Here is a 14,585-nt window from a genome sequence, read left to right as displayed (position 1 = left end):
ACTGGAATTGGTGCATTTTTACATTGTTAAACTGAAACCCAAATCCAAGGTGGGTTTTTTAAAGCATCTGCCAAGAGGCAAATCTGCCTTAAACCTGTAATGATCCATGGAATCAGGTGGGACAGGGATTGGAGGAGTGAGCACAGCAGCGCCCAAACCACTGAGTCCCCTGGGGTGCTGCTCCAGCTCTGGGTTCCCAGGAGTGCCCAGGGTGGAGAAGATTCAGGGCAGAAAAACCTCAGCACCTCCTGTCTGCCCCTGTCCATCCTCTGGGGAGCACAGCCCCGTTTTCCCTGTGTACACCCCTCCCTCCTGTGCTGCTTGTTCCCTGCTGCACCCCGTGTTTCCAGCTCAGCACAGGCTCCTGGACATGGAACTGGAGCAGCATTTCCCAGGTGTGCTCAGCCCCTCCTGGTCCTGGGGGTCAGCCCTGACCTGAAGGCAGAAGAGAGGGGACAGTGGAGAAGGATTGAGAGAATTCCTTTAAAAATGCAGACGAGATCATTCTGCTGGAACATCACCCCAGCCTTTCCAGGGCTGTCCCTGTCCCCACTCCCAGAGCTGGGGGTGCCTGGGGCGCTGCTCTGGGCCCAGCCTGGGGCCTGTCCCGTTCCTGCCTGGACAGAATGTTCAGGACAGACGGACGGACGGACGGACGGACGGGGGGAGGGCTGGGTTCCCTGCTGAGTCTTGCCACCTGTTGCCTTTTTCATTCCAAGCCCCCCTTCCTCCCCACCCTGCAGGCCGAGTCCCCTCCCCACACAGCTCCTGTCCCCAGCGGCTCGGGCTGGGATCAGCAGCCCCTTGCCAAATGCCTTTCCCATGCTGTCACTAATTCTGCACAGGCAGCATCTCCCAGAGCAAAAGCAAATCTTTTCCAGTGCATTGTGCTGTGTTTTCTAGAGAAGGGCTCAGGAATGCCCTTTCCTCGTTGGGTCTGAGGGGAGGCCCCGTGCCCTGGCTGGGCAGGAGGCAGCCCTGGGGAAGCCTGAAGCTGTGCCCAGAGAATCTGCTGCAAATCCCATGGAGCTGGAATTTGGCACTGGCACGGGCTAATTTTGTCCTGGGGGTTGCACACACACACCCCCACACCCCTCCCATGTCATCCTCCTTCATCTGCTGTGCATGGAAAGCTGCCCCAGGCTCCCCAGTGCCAGGGAATGCTGTGCTGAGCCCTCCAGGCCTGGCAGGGCAGAGGGGGTGATGCCAGACGGGCTGGCAGGGGCTGCACAATGATCTGCCCTGCTCCCATGGGATCAGCAGGCTCTGCATGGACTGAGGCTGGAACTTCCTCCTCATCAGGGCACTTAAGGGGGTGCAGTTAGAGAGCTCTTGGGTGGAGAGGCCTGAGAGAGGCATTTGGACAATTCTGGAGGTGCTTTTCAGGTAAATCATTTCAATCACAGTGCTCAGGGTTCAGTATCAGCTGGAGAAGGAGCCTCTGAGTTCCCAGCTGAAGGTGCCTTGAGGGGACTGATTTTCAGAGCACATTGGCAAACGAGGCCCTTCCTGTCACTGGGCTCCCAGGATATTGCCAGCCCAGATTCTCCAGACACACCTGGATCAACACTTGTTTGCCCACAAAAATCACGGTGAAGTGAAAGGATGAAACAAATGAATGCAAATATGAGCAATTATTAATGACTGCAGTGTGGTTCTGCCACCCTTCTGGGAGCCAGGCTGGGTGGGAATGGGGAAAGGTGGAGAGTGCAGAACTGCAAAAAGACACAAAAAGGAATGGAAACAGGGGTGGGATGTTTCTTTTATTGTTTCTGGTCATGATGCAGCACAAGGTCCAGAACCTTCTCCCTCCCTGCTGTGAGAAGTGTTTGTACTGGCAGCCCTTCAAGCTGCTATCCCCAGTGCACCAGTTAAACCAGTAGTTACCAATTTTTTTGCAAGCCACGCTGGGACTGTAGGAATTTTATTCCTTCACAGTGTTGAAGGAAAGGGATTTTGCTTGCCAAAGGACTTTCTTATGCTTGAGGATGATTTATGGGCCAAGCTGAGCCACTTGTGGAAAAGGCAAAGCAGCTCTTGGCAGCACCCCCAGAATCCACTGCAGCTGTGGGGTAGTGAAGTCATCGGCATAACAACCGCTGCAAACAGAATAACAAAGTCTGTTCTGTTCTCGTTTAAAATAATCTTTCCAGTTCAGCAACCACATTAAACTTACCTTTCTGCATGCAAAAATCATAAAAGGCTGATAGTTCTCTTCAGCTTGGAGCAGTGTCTCCCTTTGATCAGTGCCCATCTCTCCTGTGCCATGCACACTTGACCCGAGTGTCTCCCATGGAGGAGTGAAGTGTGTTATGTCACAGTCTGTGTCTGCCCCTTGTTTGCACTCCTTTGTTTGGCCTTACATTTGAAAAAAGAAGAAAAACATCCAGAGTTTCTTCCTCCTTAATAACAAAATTTGCTTTTGCTTTATAACTCGTTTCTAAGCTGATTGCAAAATGAGGAATCTGACTTTGATTTTTTTGGTCTTTGTTTCAGGTCTCTTCAGATCCTCCTGCTTCCAAAAAGCCCAAAATAGATGACTCTGCTTCCCAATCTCCAGCTTCTTCTGAGAAGGAAAAACAATCCAGTTGGTTACGGTCCTTATCCAGTTCATCTAATAAGGTGATTGTTGAATATTTTGTAATCAAGAGAGATCAAATTGGCACAAAGCATCACTCTACTGAGACCAGAGGAGAAAATGAGGGAAAGAACATGCCCAGGGTTTCTAAATTAGTAACATTTCCATCCTTTTCCTACTCAGCATTGAGCTACACAGTCCCCCCAGATTCCTTGTCACCCTCCAGTGCTCATTGACCTGGATTGTGCCAGGGAAGTAAGGAATTCCCTTGTGCCTTTGAGGTACAGGAATGCTGCAAGGCTCAGGATTTGTTTGTGGCTCTTTGTGTGAGTTTGTGGCTCTTTGTGATCCCTCCAAACCGCAGCAAAACCCACGAGGGCCAGCAGAACCCCTGAGCAAGGAGGTCGTGGCCAGTGGGGAGCAGCTGTGGGGATGACTGAGGGTGCCCTGGGCAGCCCCAGGTCCCCTCTGGGGGGGACTGATGCTTTCAGAGGTTGTGGGGTCACTGGTGTCCTGTGTGTCCCCAGAGCATCGGCTGTGTGCACCCCCGGCAGCGCCTCTCCGCCTTCCGGCCCTGGTCCCCCGCGGTGTCTGCCAGCGAGAAGGAGCTCTCCAGCCACCTGCCCGCCCTCATCCGGGACAGGTAGGGACACAGGCACGGGACAGGGTTTGTCCCCGTGCTCGCTCAGAGCCTTTGCAGCTGCAGGGTTTTGTCTGCAGAAAGGAAACACAAGAAGCGTTGCTGGTTTGTGTGTGAAGGGGTTAAAGGTGGCACCCGCCATAGAAGGGTCAGCTGGAGGCTGCTGGGACACCTGGGGGTGCAGCCAATGTTCAGGATGGGGTCCCTGTCCTGGGCAGGGGTTAGGGAGGTGCAGCCATTGCCAGGCTCCTGTCCCAGCCCAGCTCCATCCTCTCCCCTCGCCACCGTGCCAGGGAGGCCGGGGGGCAGCAGAGATCCCCCAGAGCCTCTGTGTGCCCTGGCCCGGGGGTCCTGGCTCCTCAGCCTGTCAGACCTGCCCAGACACCAACCAGGCTCTGCTCTGGGAGAGGAGCAGCCCCGAGTGAGTCACCCACAGCAGGTGGGACCTCGGTGTCCCCTGAGAGCAGAAAGTCCCAGGGCAGTTCCACAGCCCTGGGCCAGACTGGAGCTGTGCACTCTGAAAAAGCTCCGAGCCTGGTTTCTGCCTGAGGGGGATGATTTCTTTGGAAAGTTTGACTTAAGTGACCAGGTGTTTTTAGGGAGTATTATGGAGAACATATTGTGCTGCCCTTATGAATAAGTTTCTTAGAAGCTGTGGGGATTGATTTTTAAAAAAGGAAAATAGAAGGGAAAATGTCTATCAGCATATCCTAATTTTTAAACTAGGTAGGGAGAGAAGTGGTGTAAGTGTCCTTGTTACCTCTGTGAGAAATTGTCTGATTTCAGTATTGGATAAAGCCCACCTACAACAGCTCCAGGAGAAATTTTAACTGATACCACATCATGTTATAGGTGCTAAATTGAAGTTACAAAGTCTTTGCTCTACTTTTTGCAAAATTCCATGTATTTGATGTCATGTTAATGCTCCCCTTTAACACCAAGGTTTAACCGAAGGTCTGTTGGTTGTTGTACCTGTGGTTTTACACATGGACACTCAGGTGTGTGTCAGAATCACAGAGGCACAAGGAGATGCTTTTCCACTCCATGGTTTTCCTTAAGGAACTGCTGGTTTGAGTTTACAAACCTTTTGTGGATAGACACAAATCCAGCTGTGCAGTTGGTTAAAACAACAGTGCCATGAAGAGCAAACAGCTTTAGGCCTTTTAGGCTCTGGGAGGTCTCATCTCCTTGGTGCTCCTGGGATGGGATCCCTGGGTTTAATGAGGGCAAAGCACTAAACAGTGCCACGGGCAGGTTCTCAGCTGGTAGAAATCAGTGGGATTCACTGTGGGTGTTTGCATTGTGACTCTGGAGTGGGAAGCTCTCCAAAGCCAGGACTGTGACCATTTTCTCCTCCTCCTGCCTCCCCCCACACCAGCTTTTACTCCTACAAGAGCTTTGAGAGCGCCGTGGCCCCCAACGTGGCCCTGGCCCCTCCAGCCCAGCAGAAGATGGTGAGCAACCCCCCCTGTGCCACGGTGGTGTCCCGGGGCAGCGAGGCCCTGGGCTCAGGGCAGCCCAGGAAGAGGAAACACGGCCCAGAGCACTCGGCTGTGCCCGAGGCCGCCGCCGCCACCGCGGCCAGCACAGCCCCCGAGGAGGACAAGGAGTCAGAGGCAGAGATTGAAGTAGAAACCAGGGAAGAGTGTAAGTGACGCTTGTGGCTGCCTTTGTTTGGGTTGGGGTTTTTGCAGCGGTTCCTGTGCAGTTTCTGTGGGGTTTAAATGGAATTGTGGAAGCCCAGTGCCTCCATGGTACCTTTGTGACATGAGGTGCAGTCACAGTTCAAACAAATTGAACTCAGTCCCTTAAGTCAAGGTTGCATTTTCATCATTTTTCAAGTATCAAAGTATAAAATGAGTAGGTTTTTAATTTCCTTTCCTATTTAAAATTGATTATCAAGTGTCTCTGTACAAAAGGGCCTCAGCACATTTTGAGCTGTATAATACATATACGAGCTGTATATAATTATGTCTTAATTATTGACATTTTAAAATTAATTTTCAATGTTTCTTTTTTCCAGTCACCTCCTCCTTATCCTCGCTCTCCTCCCCATCCTTCACCTCCTCCAGCTCTGCCAAGGACATGAGCTCCCCTGGGATGCAGCCCCCAGCCCCTGTCAACAGCTCCTACGAGGTGGCTGCACACCCTGACCCCCACAGCAGCGGGCTGGAGGCTGAGCTGGAGCACCTCAGGCAGGCCCTGGACAGTGGCCTGGACACAAAAGAAGCCAAAGAGAAGTTCCTGCACGAGGTGGTGAAGATGAGGGTGAAGCAGGAGGAGAAGCTGAACGCTGCCCTGCAGGCCAAGCGCAGCCTGCACCAGGTAAGGCTGCCCTGCCCTGCCAGGTACAGCCCAGCAGGGAGCTCTGAAAAAGGAATTGCCTCATTTTTCCCAAATAGCAACAGCCTTTCCTGGGGCTCTGTTTGTAAATCCAGCTGGGAAACCAAAGCACAGGAACCAGTCTTATGTTTTTAAGCTTGCCACCTGTTTTTCCTTGGGTTATAAATCCATGGTTACCAAAATCAACATTTTTTCATTACTGAAAAAATCTTCTAGTCCAGCAGAGTTTATTTTGTTTTCATTTCACTGAACAGGAAACATTTCTGGAGGCTTTAGCTGGAGTTTAAAGGCTCTGTGAGGGAGGGTGTTCCTGGGACACGGCCACAGCTGAACTGAGGGCTTTGTCAGGCATCCCACTGGCCACACTGCCGAGCTTCAGGCAGGGAAGCAGCTCCTTCTTTCTGGAATAAATAAGGAATTCCTGGATGCATCAGTGTGTCCATGGTCAGGCAGGGCTGCAGGGCTCAGTGATGGGGGAACCAGCTTTTATTTGAGATGGGGTAAAAAGAGTGCAGAGAAATAGAAGGAGGAGCCAGCGTGGAAGATTTGTGTGTCCCCTTTGAATATTTGGTGTGGAGCTGTTCCCAAGCTGGGGCTGGAATCCATGGGATGGAGTAAATAAGGGCCTGGTTTGAGACACAAAACCAGCAGTGATGCTCTCTTTTTTAGTTACCCTGAGCAAATGGCTTAATTCCTTTGTGTTCCAGTAAATCTGTGTTTTATTTTATGTATTTAAGAGTAAACATTTATGCATTATATGTGTGTGTGTGTGTGTGTACTTCCAGGGGCTCTATGTGTTTCCAGAGGTTCTGGGTACTTCCAGGGGCTGTGTGTGTATTTCCAGAGGCATGGCCAGGCTAACTTCCAGCCTGGCTGGGAAGTGAGATTGTCAAAAGAGTGAATTTCCCATGACCCTGCAGTGCTACTTCACAGCAACCAGGGCTGGAGGGTTTGACTCGGACAGGGAGGAAATGCTGCTTCTGGGGGAAAAAATAGATCTTTAGTTTCTGATTTAACCATTTAGGAAGCATGAGCCACATCTCTGTGCTTGCTGTGAACGAGTATTTTAACAATTTATGGGTTTCTTCCTCTGTACCTTGAAGGTTCCTTATCATTATCACTTCAATTAATGGTTCCCTCATGGATTTGAGATTCCAAGGCAGCAGCTCCCAGCCTGGACAGGGGGAGTGGCAGTTCCCAGAGCAAAATGTGGTTTCCATTCAGCTTCAGGTTTTAGCCTAGAGTTTTCCAGCTCTTGTGACTGAGCAGTCCATGAGCTGGTTGTCAGGAGTCTTGGGGCTCACCCCAGTCACCTGCAGCACCCCAGAGCTAGGAAAGACACAGTTTGTGTTCTGTCCTTGTCTTGAGTGGATTTTGGGTGGGGGCTTGATAAAATGGAGCTGATTTCTGGTGTCCTGTTGAGCTCTGCTGTACACAAAGGACGCTCAGAACTGCACTTTGCACGTTGTGCATCTTCAGAGCCTTCAGCTCCAGCCCAGGCACTGCAGTCGGGTGGTTTGGAACGTGGAGCTGGTGCTGGAGCTCTCTCCAACTGCAGTTCATCTTTATTCAGGCCCAGATGGTCGCAGCTATTCTGCTTGACAAAGCAAAATGGGGCTGTAGCGCTGAGGTTTTTGTTATCCTGGGCTTCGGGGTAGCTGGAGTGCAGGAACTCCACGGGATTTAAAGGAGAAGGGCTCGTGCAGAGTTCAGAGCGGGGTTTAGCCGTGGGCTGCCTCGGTCAGCACCAGCGGGAGGTGGGAATGTGGTTTGGATGGCTTCCCTCGCGCTCACTCCTCACCTGCCTCTGTGTCCAGGAGCTGGAGTTCCTGAGAGTGGCCAAGAAGGAGAAGCTGAGGGAAGCGACAGAGGCCAAGCGCAACCTGCGGAAGGAGATCGAGCGCCTGCGGGCCGAGAACGAGAAGAAGATGAAGGAGGCGAACGAGTCTCGGATCCGGCTGAAGCGGGAGCTGGAGCAGGCGCGGCAGATCCGCGTGTGTGACAAGGGCTGCGAGGCCGGCAGGCTCCGGGCCAAGTACTCAGCACAGGTGAGGCCCTGCGGGGCTGGAGCAGCTCCTCAGCTCCCTCCTGCTGCCCCTGCCAGGCGCTGCTCCCAGCCCTGCTCTGAGCTGGGACAGGCATCCACAGAGGGCAGGAGGGCAGAAAATGGGGCCTGAATTCAACCTCATCCCATGCACCTGCCAGAGGTGCCCCTTTAGCTCCCTCAAACATAGCCCTCAAAAGCTTCTGTTTAACAAACTCTAATTTGTGTGCATTTATATGTACTTCAAATACTTTACATAGTTTACCACAGCCCTGAGAAGCTCGTGGCAGAGGGAATTCCAGGAGTGCAGGAGCAGCCTGTGGTGAGACCCAGGTGCTCCTGGAGGTGGGAGCTGCAGGTCCCTGGCGTGGTGGCTTTAAGGGAGGAGGGGAAGAGCAGAAGCCAAGCTCACAATCTCCAGGGCTCTGATAAGGGGAAGGGGAGTGGCCGCCTGCTCCTGCTGAGACACGTCTGGCCAGGAGCAGGAAATGATGTGGGGCTTCCTCTCAGCATCACAGGATGTCTCACTGATAAGGGGTGTCCAGACTAAACAGAGCCTCCCTGGGGCTGCTGCGCTGGGCGTTCCCCCAGGGCCCTGGGGAGCAGCACCAGGGCAGCTGAACACGGCCTGGGCTGGGCTTGGGGACTCAGGGGTGTCCTGGGGGTGACTCTGTGACACTGGGCATTTTCAGTCTCTTAATGCATTCCCTCCTTTAAGTTTAAAGGCTAATAATCACCTCAAAAAGAACTCAAGTAGCCAATTATTCCTCTTTTTTGAGGCCAGGCCTGGCAGGTTGGCAGCGTCCCCTGCAGCAGCCCCCTGTCACAGCCACCCCTGAGCCCCCAGAGCTGTCCCTGGGCACAGGGCACGTGGCAGCTTCTGTTCTGTGGCTGGCACAGCTGGTAACAAAACTCCTGTGAGTAACTCACTCCCAGGGCTGAATTTTATAAGATGTCATTGTAACTTAAGTTCTTAAGTCTTGAGAAATTTTAAAATAAAGCTTTATACACCCTTGTAGCTACAGCTTGGGGTGCAAGAGGAAGTTGGTCACGTATTATTTTTGAGGAAACCGCAGTTCTCTAGACAGGCTCAGTCTGACAGAAACAGCATCAGGCCAGGGTGGGAGAAGACAAAAGAATCAGGGTGGAAATGCCTTTGTGTAGGCTTAAGGTATTAAATGCTTAATGCCCATTGAGGAGCTGTGGTTTATGCCTTCCTTTTTCTTACCTTGATACTGAAATCCAAACATGGATGGGGGAGGTTTACCTGCATTTTAGCCCAAAATATTGGAGGTTTCCCTTCCTTGTTAAGTGGCAGTCTTTGCTGACTGCTGACATTTCCTTTCATGCTGGGTGCTGTTTCTGGTATTTGCACCTTCCGGTCCTGGGGGTTTTCTCTGCCTTTTCTGTCAGAAAGTACCAAACAGGGAGGTCAGGGAGCGGGTCAGGTCCTGCTGGGAGCAGAGTGGGGACACTGCAGGGCTTTTATCCATAGCTGGGAAGGCCTGACCCATCAGCAGCCAAGGCCCTTTCTGGTCGCTTCCAGTAACAATCGTTGTAAAAGAGCTGAAAGTGAATCCCCTGTGCCAACACCTGGGGTTTGCTTTGCTGAGCTGCTGTCACTGCCTGAAGAAATAACAGCCATGCTTGAAGCAGTGACCAGATTCTGTGGCACTAAGGAATTCTTGAATTGTTTCTTAACCTTCCTTTCTGGAGCTGGAGTCACTGGGAATGTTTAGGTTTCAAAGCTAAGCAGGCACTGTACTGCAGCAGGGTATGGAAAAAAGGAACAGGGAATTCCTTCCTCAAGCTTGATAATCCTGTGCCTGGAGTAGACATTGTCTTGCTCCCTGGCCCTGTGCAAGGTCTGGGGGAGGCCCAGGCTCTGTGTCCCACAGCCCTGTCTGTGTGTCTGTCCCGCAGATCGAGGACCTGCAGGTGAAGCTGCAGCACGCCGAGGCCGACCGGGAGCAGCTCCGCGCCGACCTCCTGCACGAGCGCGAGGCCCGGGAGCACCTGGAGAAGGTGGTCAAGGAACTTCAGGAACAGCTGTGGCCTAAAGCCAGCAGCCAGCCCAGCAGTGAGAGCACCTCGAGCCCCATGGAGAACTGACCCCTCATCCCCAGCACAGGGAGGGAGAGAGTGGGACTGGGAGTGCACGTGTGAGTAGCGGTGTCCTGGCACACACTTTAGGAATATGGATTCTCAGTAGTTGGAAGGCAAATGTTGTTACTCTCTAGAACAGAAGCACTGAATTCCGCCTCTTTTTTTCCCAATCCATATAGCACAACATCTTACTGTGCCTAGAAAACACAAAGTGTTTGTAAACAAAATACTTTTAAGTCCACAGCAAATTTTCTACTGGCAAACTCTAAGCAAAGCAGTGTGGTCCAGCTGAACCCGGAGTCCAAGGTGAGCACGGCAGTGGCTTTGTGTTCTCCTGCCTGTTGGAACATTTTGGAATTTAAAAACAAACCGACTTTTCTTATAAGCTATTTAAAAGAATTCATTACACAGACTTGGTATTAAAAAAAAAATTAACGAGATTTTTATAATGAACCTTTAAAAGCAAAACAAAAAAAAAAAGACAAAAAATAAAAAACCTTCGATGCACAATTTTTAATGACTTTATAGGCTTTGGGATTCTTTGTGCAGAAGCCCCTCTTGGTGATGATGCCATCCATGTCAGGAGCAGTTTTCCAGCCATCTCAGAAGCCATCGCGGTTCCATCCCGTCACGTGGGTGTAGGAGAAGTTCAGAGTGCTTTTCCAAGTTGATTTTTTTCCTTAGAATGAATTATGTCCATTTCCTGCCCTGGACACAGGAAGAAGGGAAGCTGCAGGAGTGTGCAGGGGATGAGGGGAGCAGAAGGGGTTGGGTTGAGAGCCCCAGCCCAGCCCCACAGACCCCGCTGTGTTCAGAGACTTCACCCAGGAGCACGTCAGCCTTGGGAAAAGAAAGAGAGAAAGAAGAAAGGAAGGAAATGGATGATCAGTTGGTAGAGGAACAAAGCAGAGACATCTGTGTGTTGAAGTCATTCTGAAATCTTCAGCTTTCAGTTTTCTGGAAAACTCATCTTGTTGCACCATCTTACCATGAATTCAGTATTTCCCTGCTTCCATTCCGAACTGTCAGTCAGGATTTCTGTGCCCAAGGAGAGTCCAACGTTGCAGTGTCGGATACTACAGAACAGAAAACCAACATTTTTGCTGCTGTGAATAAGCCTACATCTTTTTTTAAAGACTTTTTTTTGTTTTTAAAAAGAGAAATTACTTTAATTTTGGGATCCAAGCCGCGGCCCCGGGATACAATGCAGCAAACCATCACTGCCTTGGGGGTGGTGCTGAGGTTTTTTATATATATATTTTTTTTTAAACCTGCACTTTGTCAGAATCTTACTCTGCATTTTATTCCCTGTTCCTAAGATGTACATGTCAAGCATTTGAGATTCTGCCCTAACAGCTGTGCAAACCATGAACCCAATCTGCCACCACTGACAGCTCCCGTCAGCATCCGTGTAAGCAAAGGAGGATCCAGCAGGTCCAGAGTCCCCAGAGCAGGAATTCCCCCTGTGCTGCTGGTTCAGTTAGAACCTGGTTTTGTGGCTGTGTATGACCCAAGCTGGGGAGCAGCAGAGATGCTCCCAAAAGTGCTTAACGAATAAAGCTGGTGCTTTACTGATCAGGAGAAAATTAATTTTCACCCATGAACACTCACCTCTGACACGCTCAAACAAGTGAAAATGTGATCTGGGGCTGCAGATGTGCCTTCCAGCTCATTTTTCCTCTCAGCATCTTCTCTAGGCGATGCTGACACTTTTTTTACCTTAAAGAATAATAATAATAATAATAAAATTAAAAAAAAAAAAGGAAAAAAAAGAGAACCCCCTATGCATCATCATACCCAGAGTTATTCTAAAAGAAGAAACATATTTCCAGTAATCTTTATTTGCTTTTGGACATTAATGCAAACTATGTAAGCTTCAAAATTATTTCCCAGTAGACAGAAAGCGGCTTCCAATCCTAAAATTATGGTATTTACTTACAGTACATTAGAGAGATTTTTTTTTTTTAAACAAGAGCTGTTTGCTTGAAACCATTATAGTAACCATTATAGTAACTGTGAGCATTAACAAAGAAGTTCATATGTATGTTTTAGGTACAAAAAAGAAGAAATAAGAAAGGAGTGGAATTACTGGGACAATGTAAAACTGTTGGGAGCAAGAAACAGTCACACCAAGTCAATGACCTGAACCTGTCTGTGGATACAGGGGTTGGCCCTTGTGTGTTTGGGATACTGGAGACTGGCTCTAGGTGCAGCTCTCCTTCTAAAGTGCAATGCAAAAGGAATTTTGATTATGCTTGAGCAGGTTTTGTTTTTGTTTTTTGTTTTTTTTTTAATGTGGGGTTTTATTTTCTTTGTATGTTTTTTTTCTACGATTATTAAATCATATGCATGGATTAAACTCTGCCATATAGTCATTAATGGGCATTATTACTGTCTTATGTAAAGGGGTTCTTTTGTTATGCAGTATGCAGAAAAATGTTCTCAGCCTTATGATTTCCAGATCTGTATTATCCACTTATTTCTTCAAGGGAAACTAAACAAGTGTAGCTGTAGCTGATCATTTTTGTGCATTTCAAGTCCCTTGTGCTCTGCTTTACTGCCGTGTTGGGAACCACACAGAGAACAGACCCCGCTCCTGTGGCGGCTCGTGGAAGCCTGGCTTTGGAAGTTTTGCTTATTTGGGTTTTTCCCCCTGTTCTATGATGGTTTCTCTCCCTTTATAACCCCCAAAAAAATAGCAACAATGTCCATGTCCAGCTGTTGTCTGCCAGGAAAAGCCACTCACCTGAGCACATCGTGAGTTTTCTCTCTGTGTCCAGGGAAATGCAGTCACTCCCTGGGTGTGAGGCTCCCACGCTTCTGAAGGAAGGAAATCTGCAGAAAGAAGCAGAACAGTAAAATATTCAGTCAGCACCAAGCAGCCTCAGCTGTGCTGCACAGGTAAAGGGTCTCAGGGCAGCACAGCCTCCAGAGCAGAATTACAGCTGGGGCTTTCCTCTCTGCCCCACTCCCAGCACTCCATGCAGGGCCATACCTGCAGTGAACTCACCCCAAAACTCCCTAGGATTTGTCCCTTGGGAGTGAAAAGCCATTTCTATCAATTAACATTTAAAATCATGAAGAGAAATACGGTGCAAGAAGAGCAGGAACAAACCTTCTCCAGCAGCAGCCACTGCCCGGGAGGGGCTGGCAGGGTTGGGGCTGGCTTTAAGCACGGGGCATTTCCTGGCCATGTTTAACAATCAGAGTTGACTCTGCAGGGCAGGGGAGCTGTTTCTGCAGAGTGTGGGGCTGGTTTGGAATCCAGAGCCATCAGCAGCGTCTGCCCCAGCCCCAGGGGCCGATTCTCACCAGGGGCGCTCTGCAGAGCAGCCCCGGCCGTGGGAAGGTGCTCGGAGCTCTGGGGTCATTCCTGTGCCTGCAACACCTCAGTAAAGCTGTGAGAGCCCGGCCCGTGGAATTCCCTCCTTCCTTCCTTCCTTCCTTCCTTCCTTCCTTCCTTCCTTCGTGCAGCCCCCACGCCCTGCTGCATTCCCAGGGCCAGGGGCTGCCCCTCCATCCCCCCATCTTCTGTGCTTTAGTTTCCTTTAAGAAGTTCCAAGGGAGAAGAGGTGTTTCATACAGGCTGTTGACTCTCCCTGTACCTACAAATATATTACTACTTGTATATTCAGTTTAATTACTCCTTGTTTCTATTACTGAACGAAGACTTAACGAAGGGAAAAAAAAAACCAACAGCAATAACATTCATATCTATGGAGCAGCTAACTCTATACATAATATTCTGCTTTTCAAACAGAACTAGCCAATGTAAAAAAACATTAAAAGTAAATTCAACATGTAAATACTTTTTTTCATTTTACACTGTTGTATTATAAGTGTATATGGTGTTTACTTTTTCAAAACTCTTTCTTACCTGGTAGTTGTCTTGTTTTATGAGTTGTGTTTTTAACTGAGAAGAACCTTTGCTGTCTGTTAGGAAAAAAACAAAACAAAATCTTTTTGCAAGTTTTCAATGTGGGTTATAACCTTTTCTCCATCATTTGCATTTTATTTGTCCTTATTTTCACTGTAAAGTATTTTATTACCAAAAGGTTGGTTTTTGTTCCATTCTGCCCTCTCAGCAGTCCATGTGTTTTAGAGAGAAGTTTTTTTGTTGGCTTGGTTGTTGTTTTGGTTTTTTTTGTTTTTTTTTGTTTTTAATTGAAAGAACTCACAGAAATGACATTTTTTCAATTGAAGAAAAATAAATCTTTACATTTATAATAGCCAATAGCATTTCAGCACATTTTTGTTATCCTGGTCTCTCCTATGCTGCTGCTAATGACAATATTATGACTTACTCTACTATTCTAGAACTATTTTTATGTAAGTAATGTATGCTTTCTTGTTTATAAATGCCTGATTTAAAAAAAAAATAAGAAAAAAGCTTGGCATATTTATCTATTTCGCTGTGTACCTTGATAGTCCTTTTCCACCCCCTTTTCCACATCCCCTCCCCCTGATGCAGATAATATTGTAAAATAAAGGACTTTATGAGATTATGTATGAAAATAGCTATGCTTATATACCACAGTGACTGAATGTACAGTGTATAGACGCATTACCGAAAATAAAATTGTTTGTCCAGAAAAAAATAAAGAGCTCTGGGATGTTTTTGGAGTTCTCTGTGCTTTGCTGAGGTGCTGCTCCCCCTTTCATGATGATCCCACAGCACCTGGTCCCTGATTTCCTGAGGGCCCAGGAAAAGGACCCTCCCTGAGGCATCATTTAGCACAAATCACTGCTCATAAATAATAATATATAATCATTTAAATAATAAATAAACAATAAAAACTTTTAAGCGTGGACACTGCTGGAAGGAGACTGGAATTTAACTGGGATCACAGCATTCCACTGCGTGGGGAAAATCT

General features: G+C 48.7%; 1 protein-coding gene across 1 annotated transcript in view; it reads left to right on the top strand.

Annotated features, from left to right (window-relative positions):
- SKI (SKI proto-oncogene) overlaps positions 1-14,328 on the top strand; it is a 102,068-nt gene extending 87,740 nt beyond the window's left edge. The window contains exons 3-8 of the mRNA XM_066563972.1: positions 2,497-2,622; positions 3,106-3,221; positions 4,597-4,865; positions 5,242-5,543; positions 7,379-7,609; positions 9,529-14,328. Of these exons, the coding sequence (XP_066420069.1) occupies positions 2,497-2,622; positions 3,106-3,221; positions 4,597-4,865; positions 5,242-5,543; positions 7,379-7,609; positions 9,529-9,717 (1,233 nt within the window). The 3' untranslated portion in view covers positions 9,718-14,328. The remainder of the gene's footprint in view (positions 1-2,496; positions 2,623-3,105; positions 3,222-4,596; positions 4,866-5,241; positions 5,544-7,378; positions 7,610-9,528) is intronic.
- The last annotated feature ends 257 nt before the right edge of the window (positions 14,329-14,585 follow it).

This window comes from Molothrus aeneus, chromosome 21 (assembly GCF_037042795.1).
Source record: "Molothrus aeneus isolate 106 chromosome 21, BPBGC_Maene_1.0, whole genome shotgun sequence".
Taxonomy (NCBI): Eukaryota; Metazoa; Chordata; class Aves; order Passeriformes; family Icteridae; genus Molothrus; species Molothrus aeneus.
Note: the sequence above shows the minus strand (reverse complement) of the source record. Positions and strands in the feature narration are given on the sequence as shown.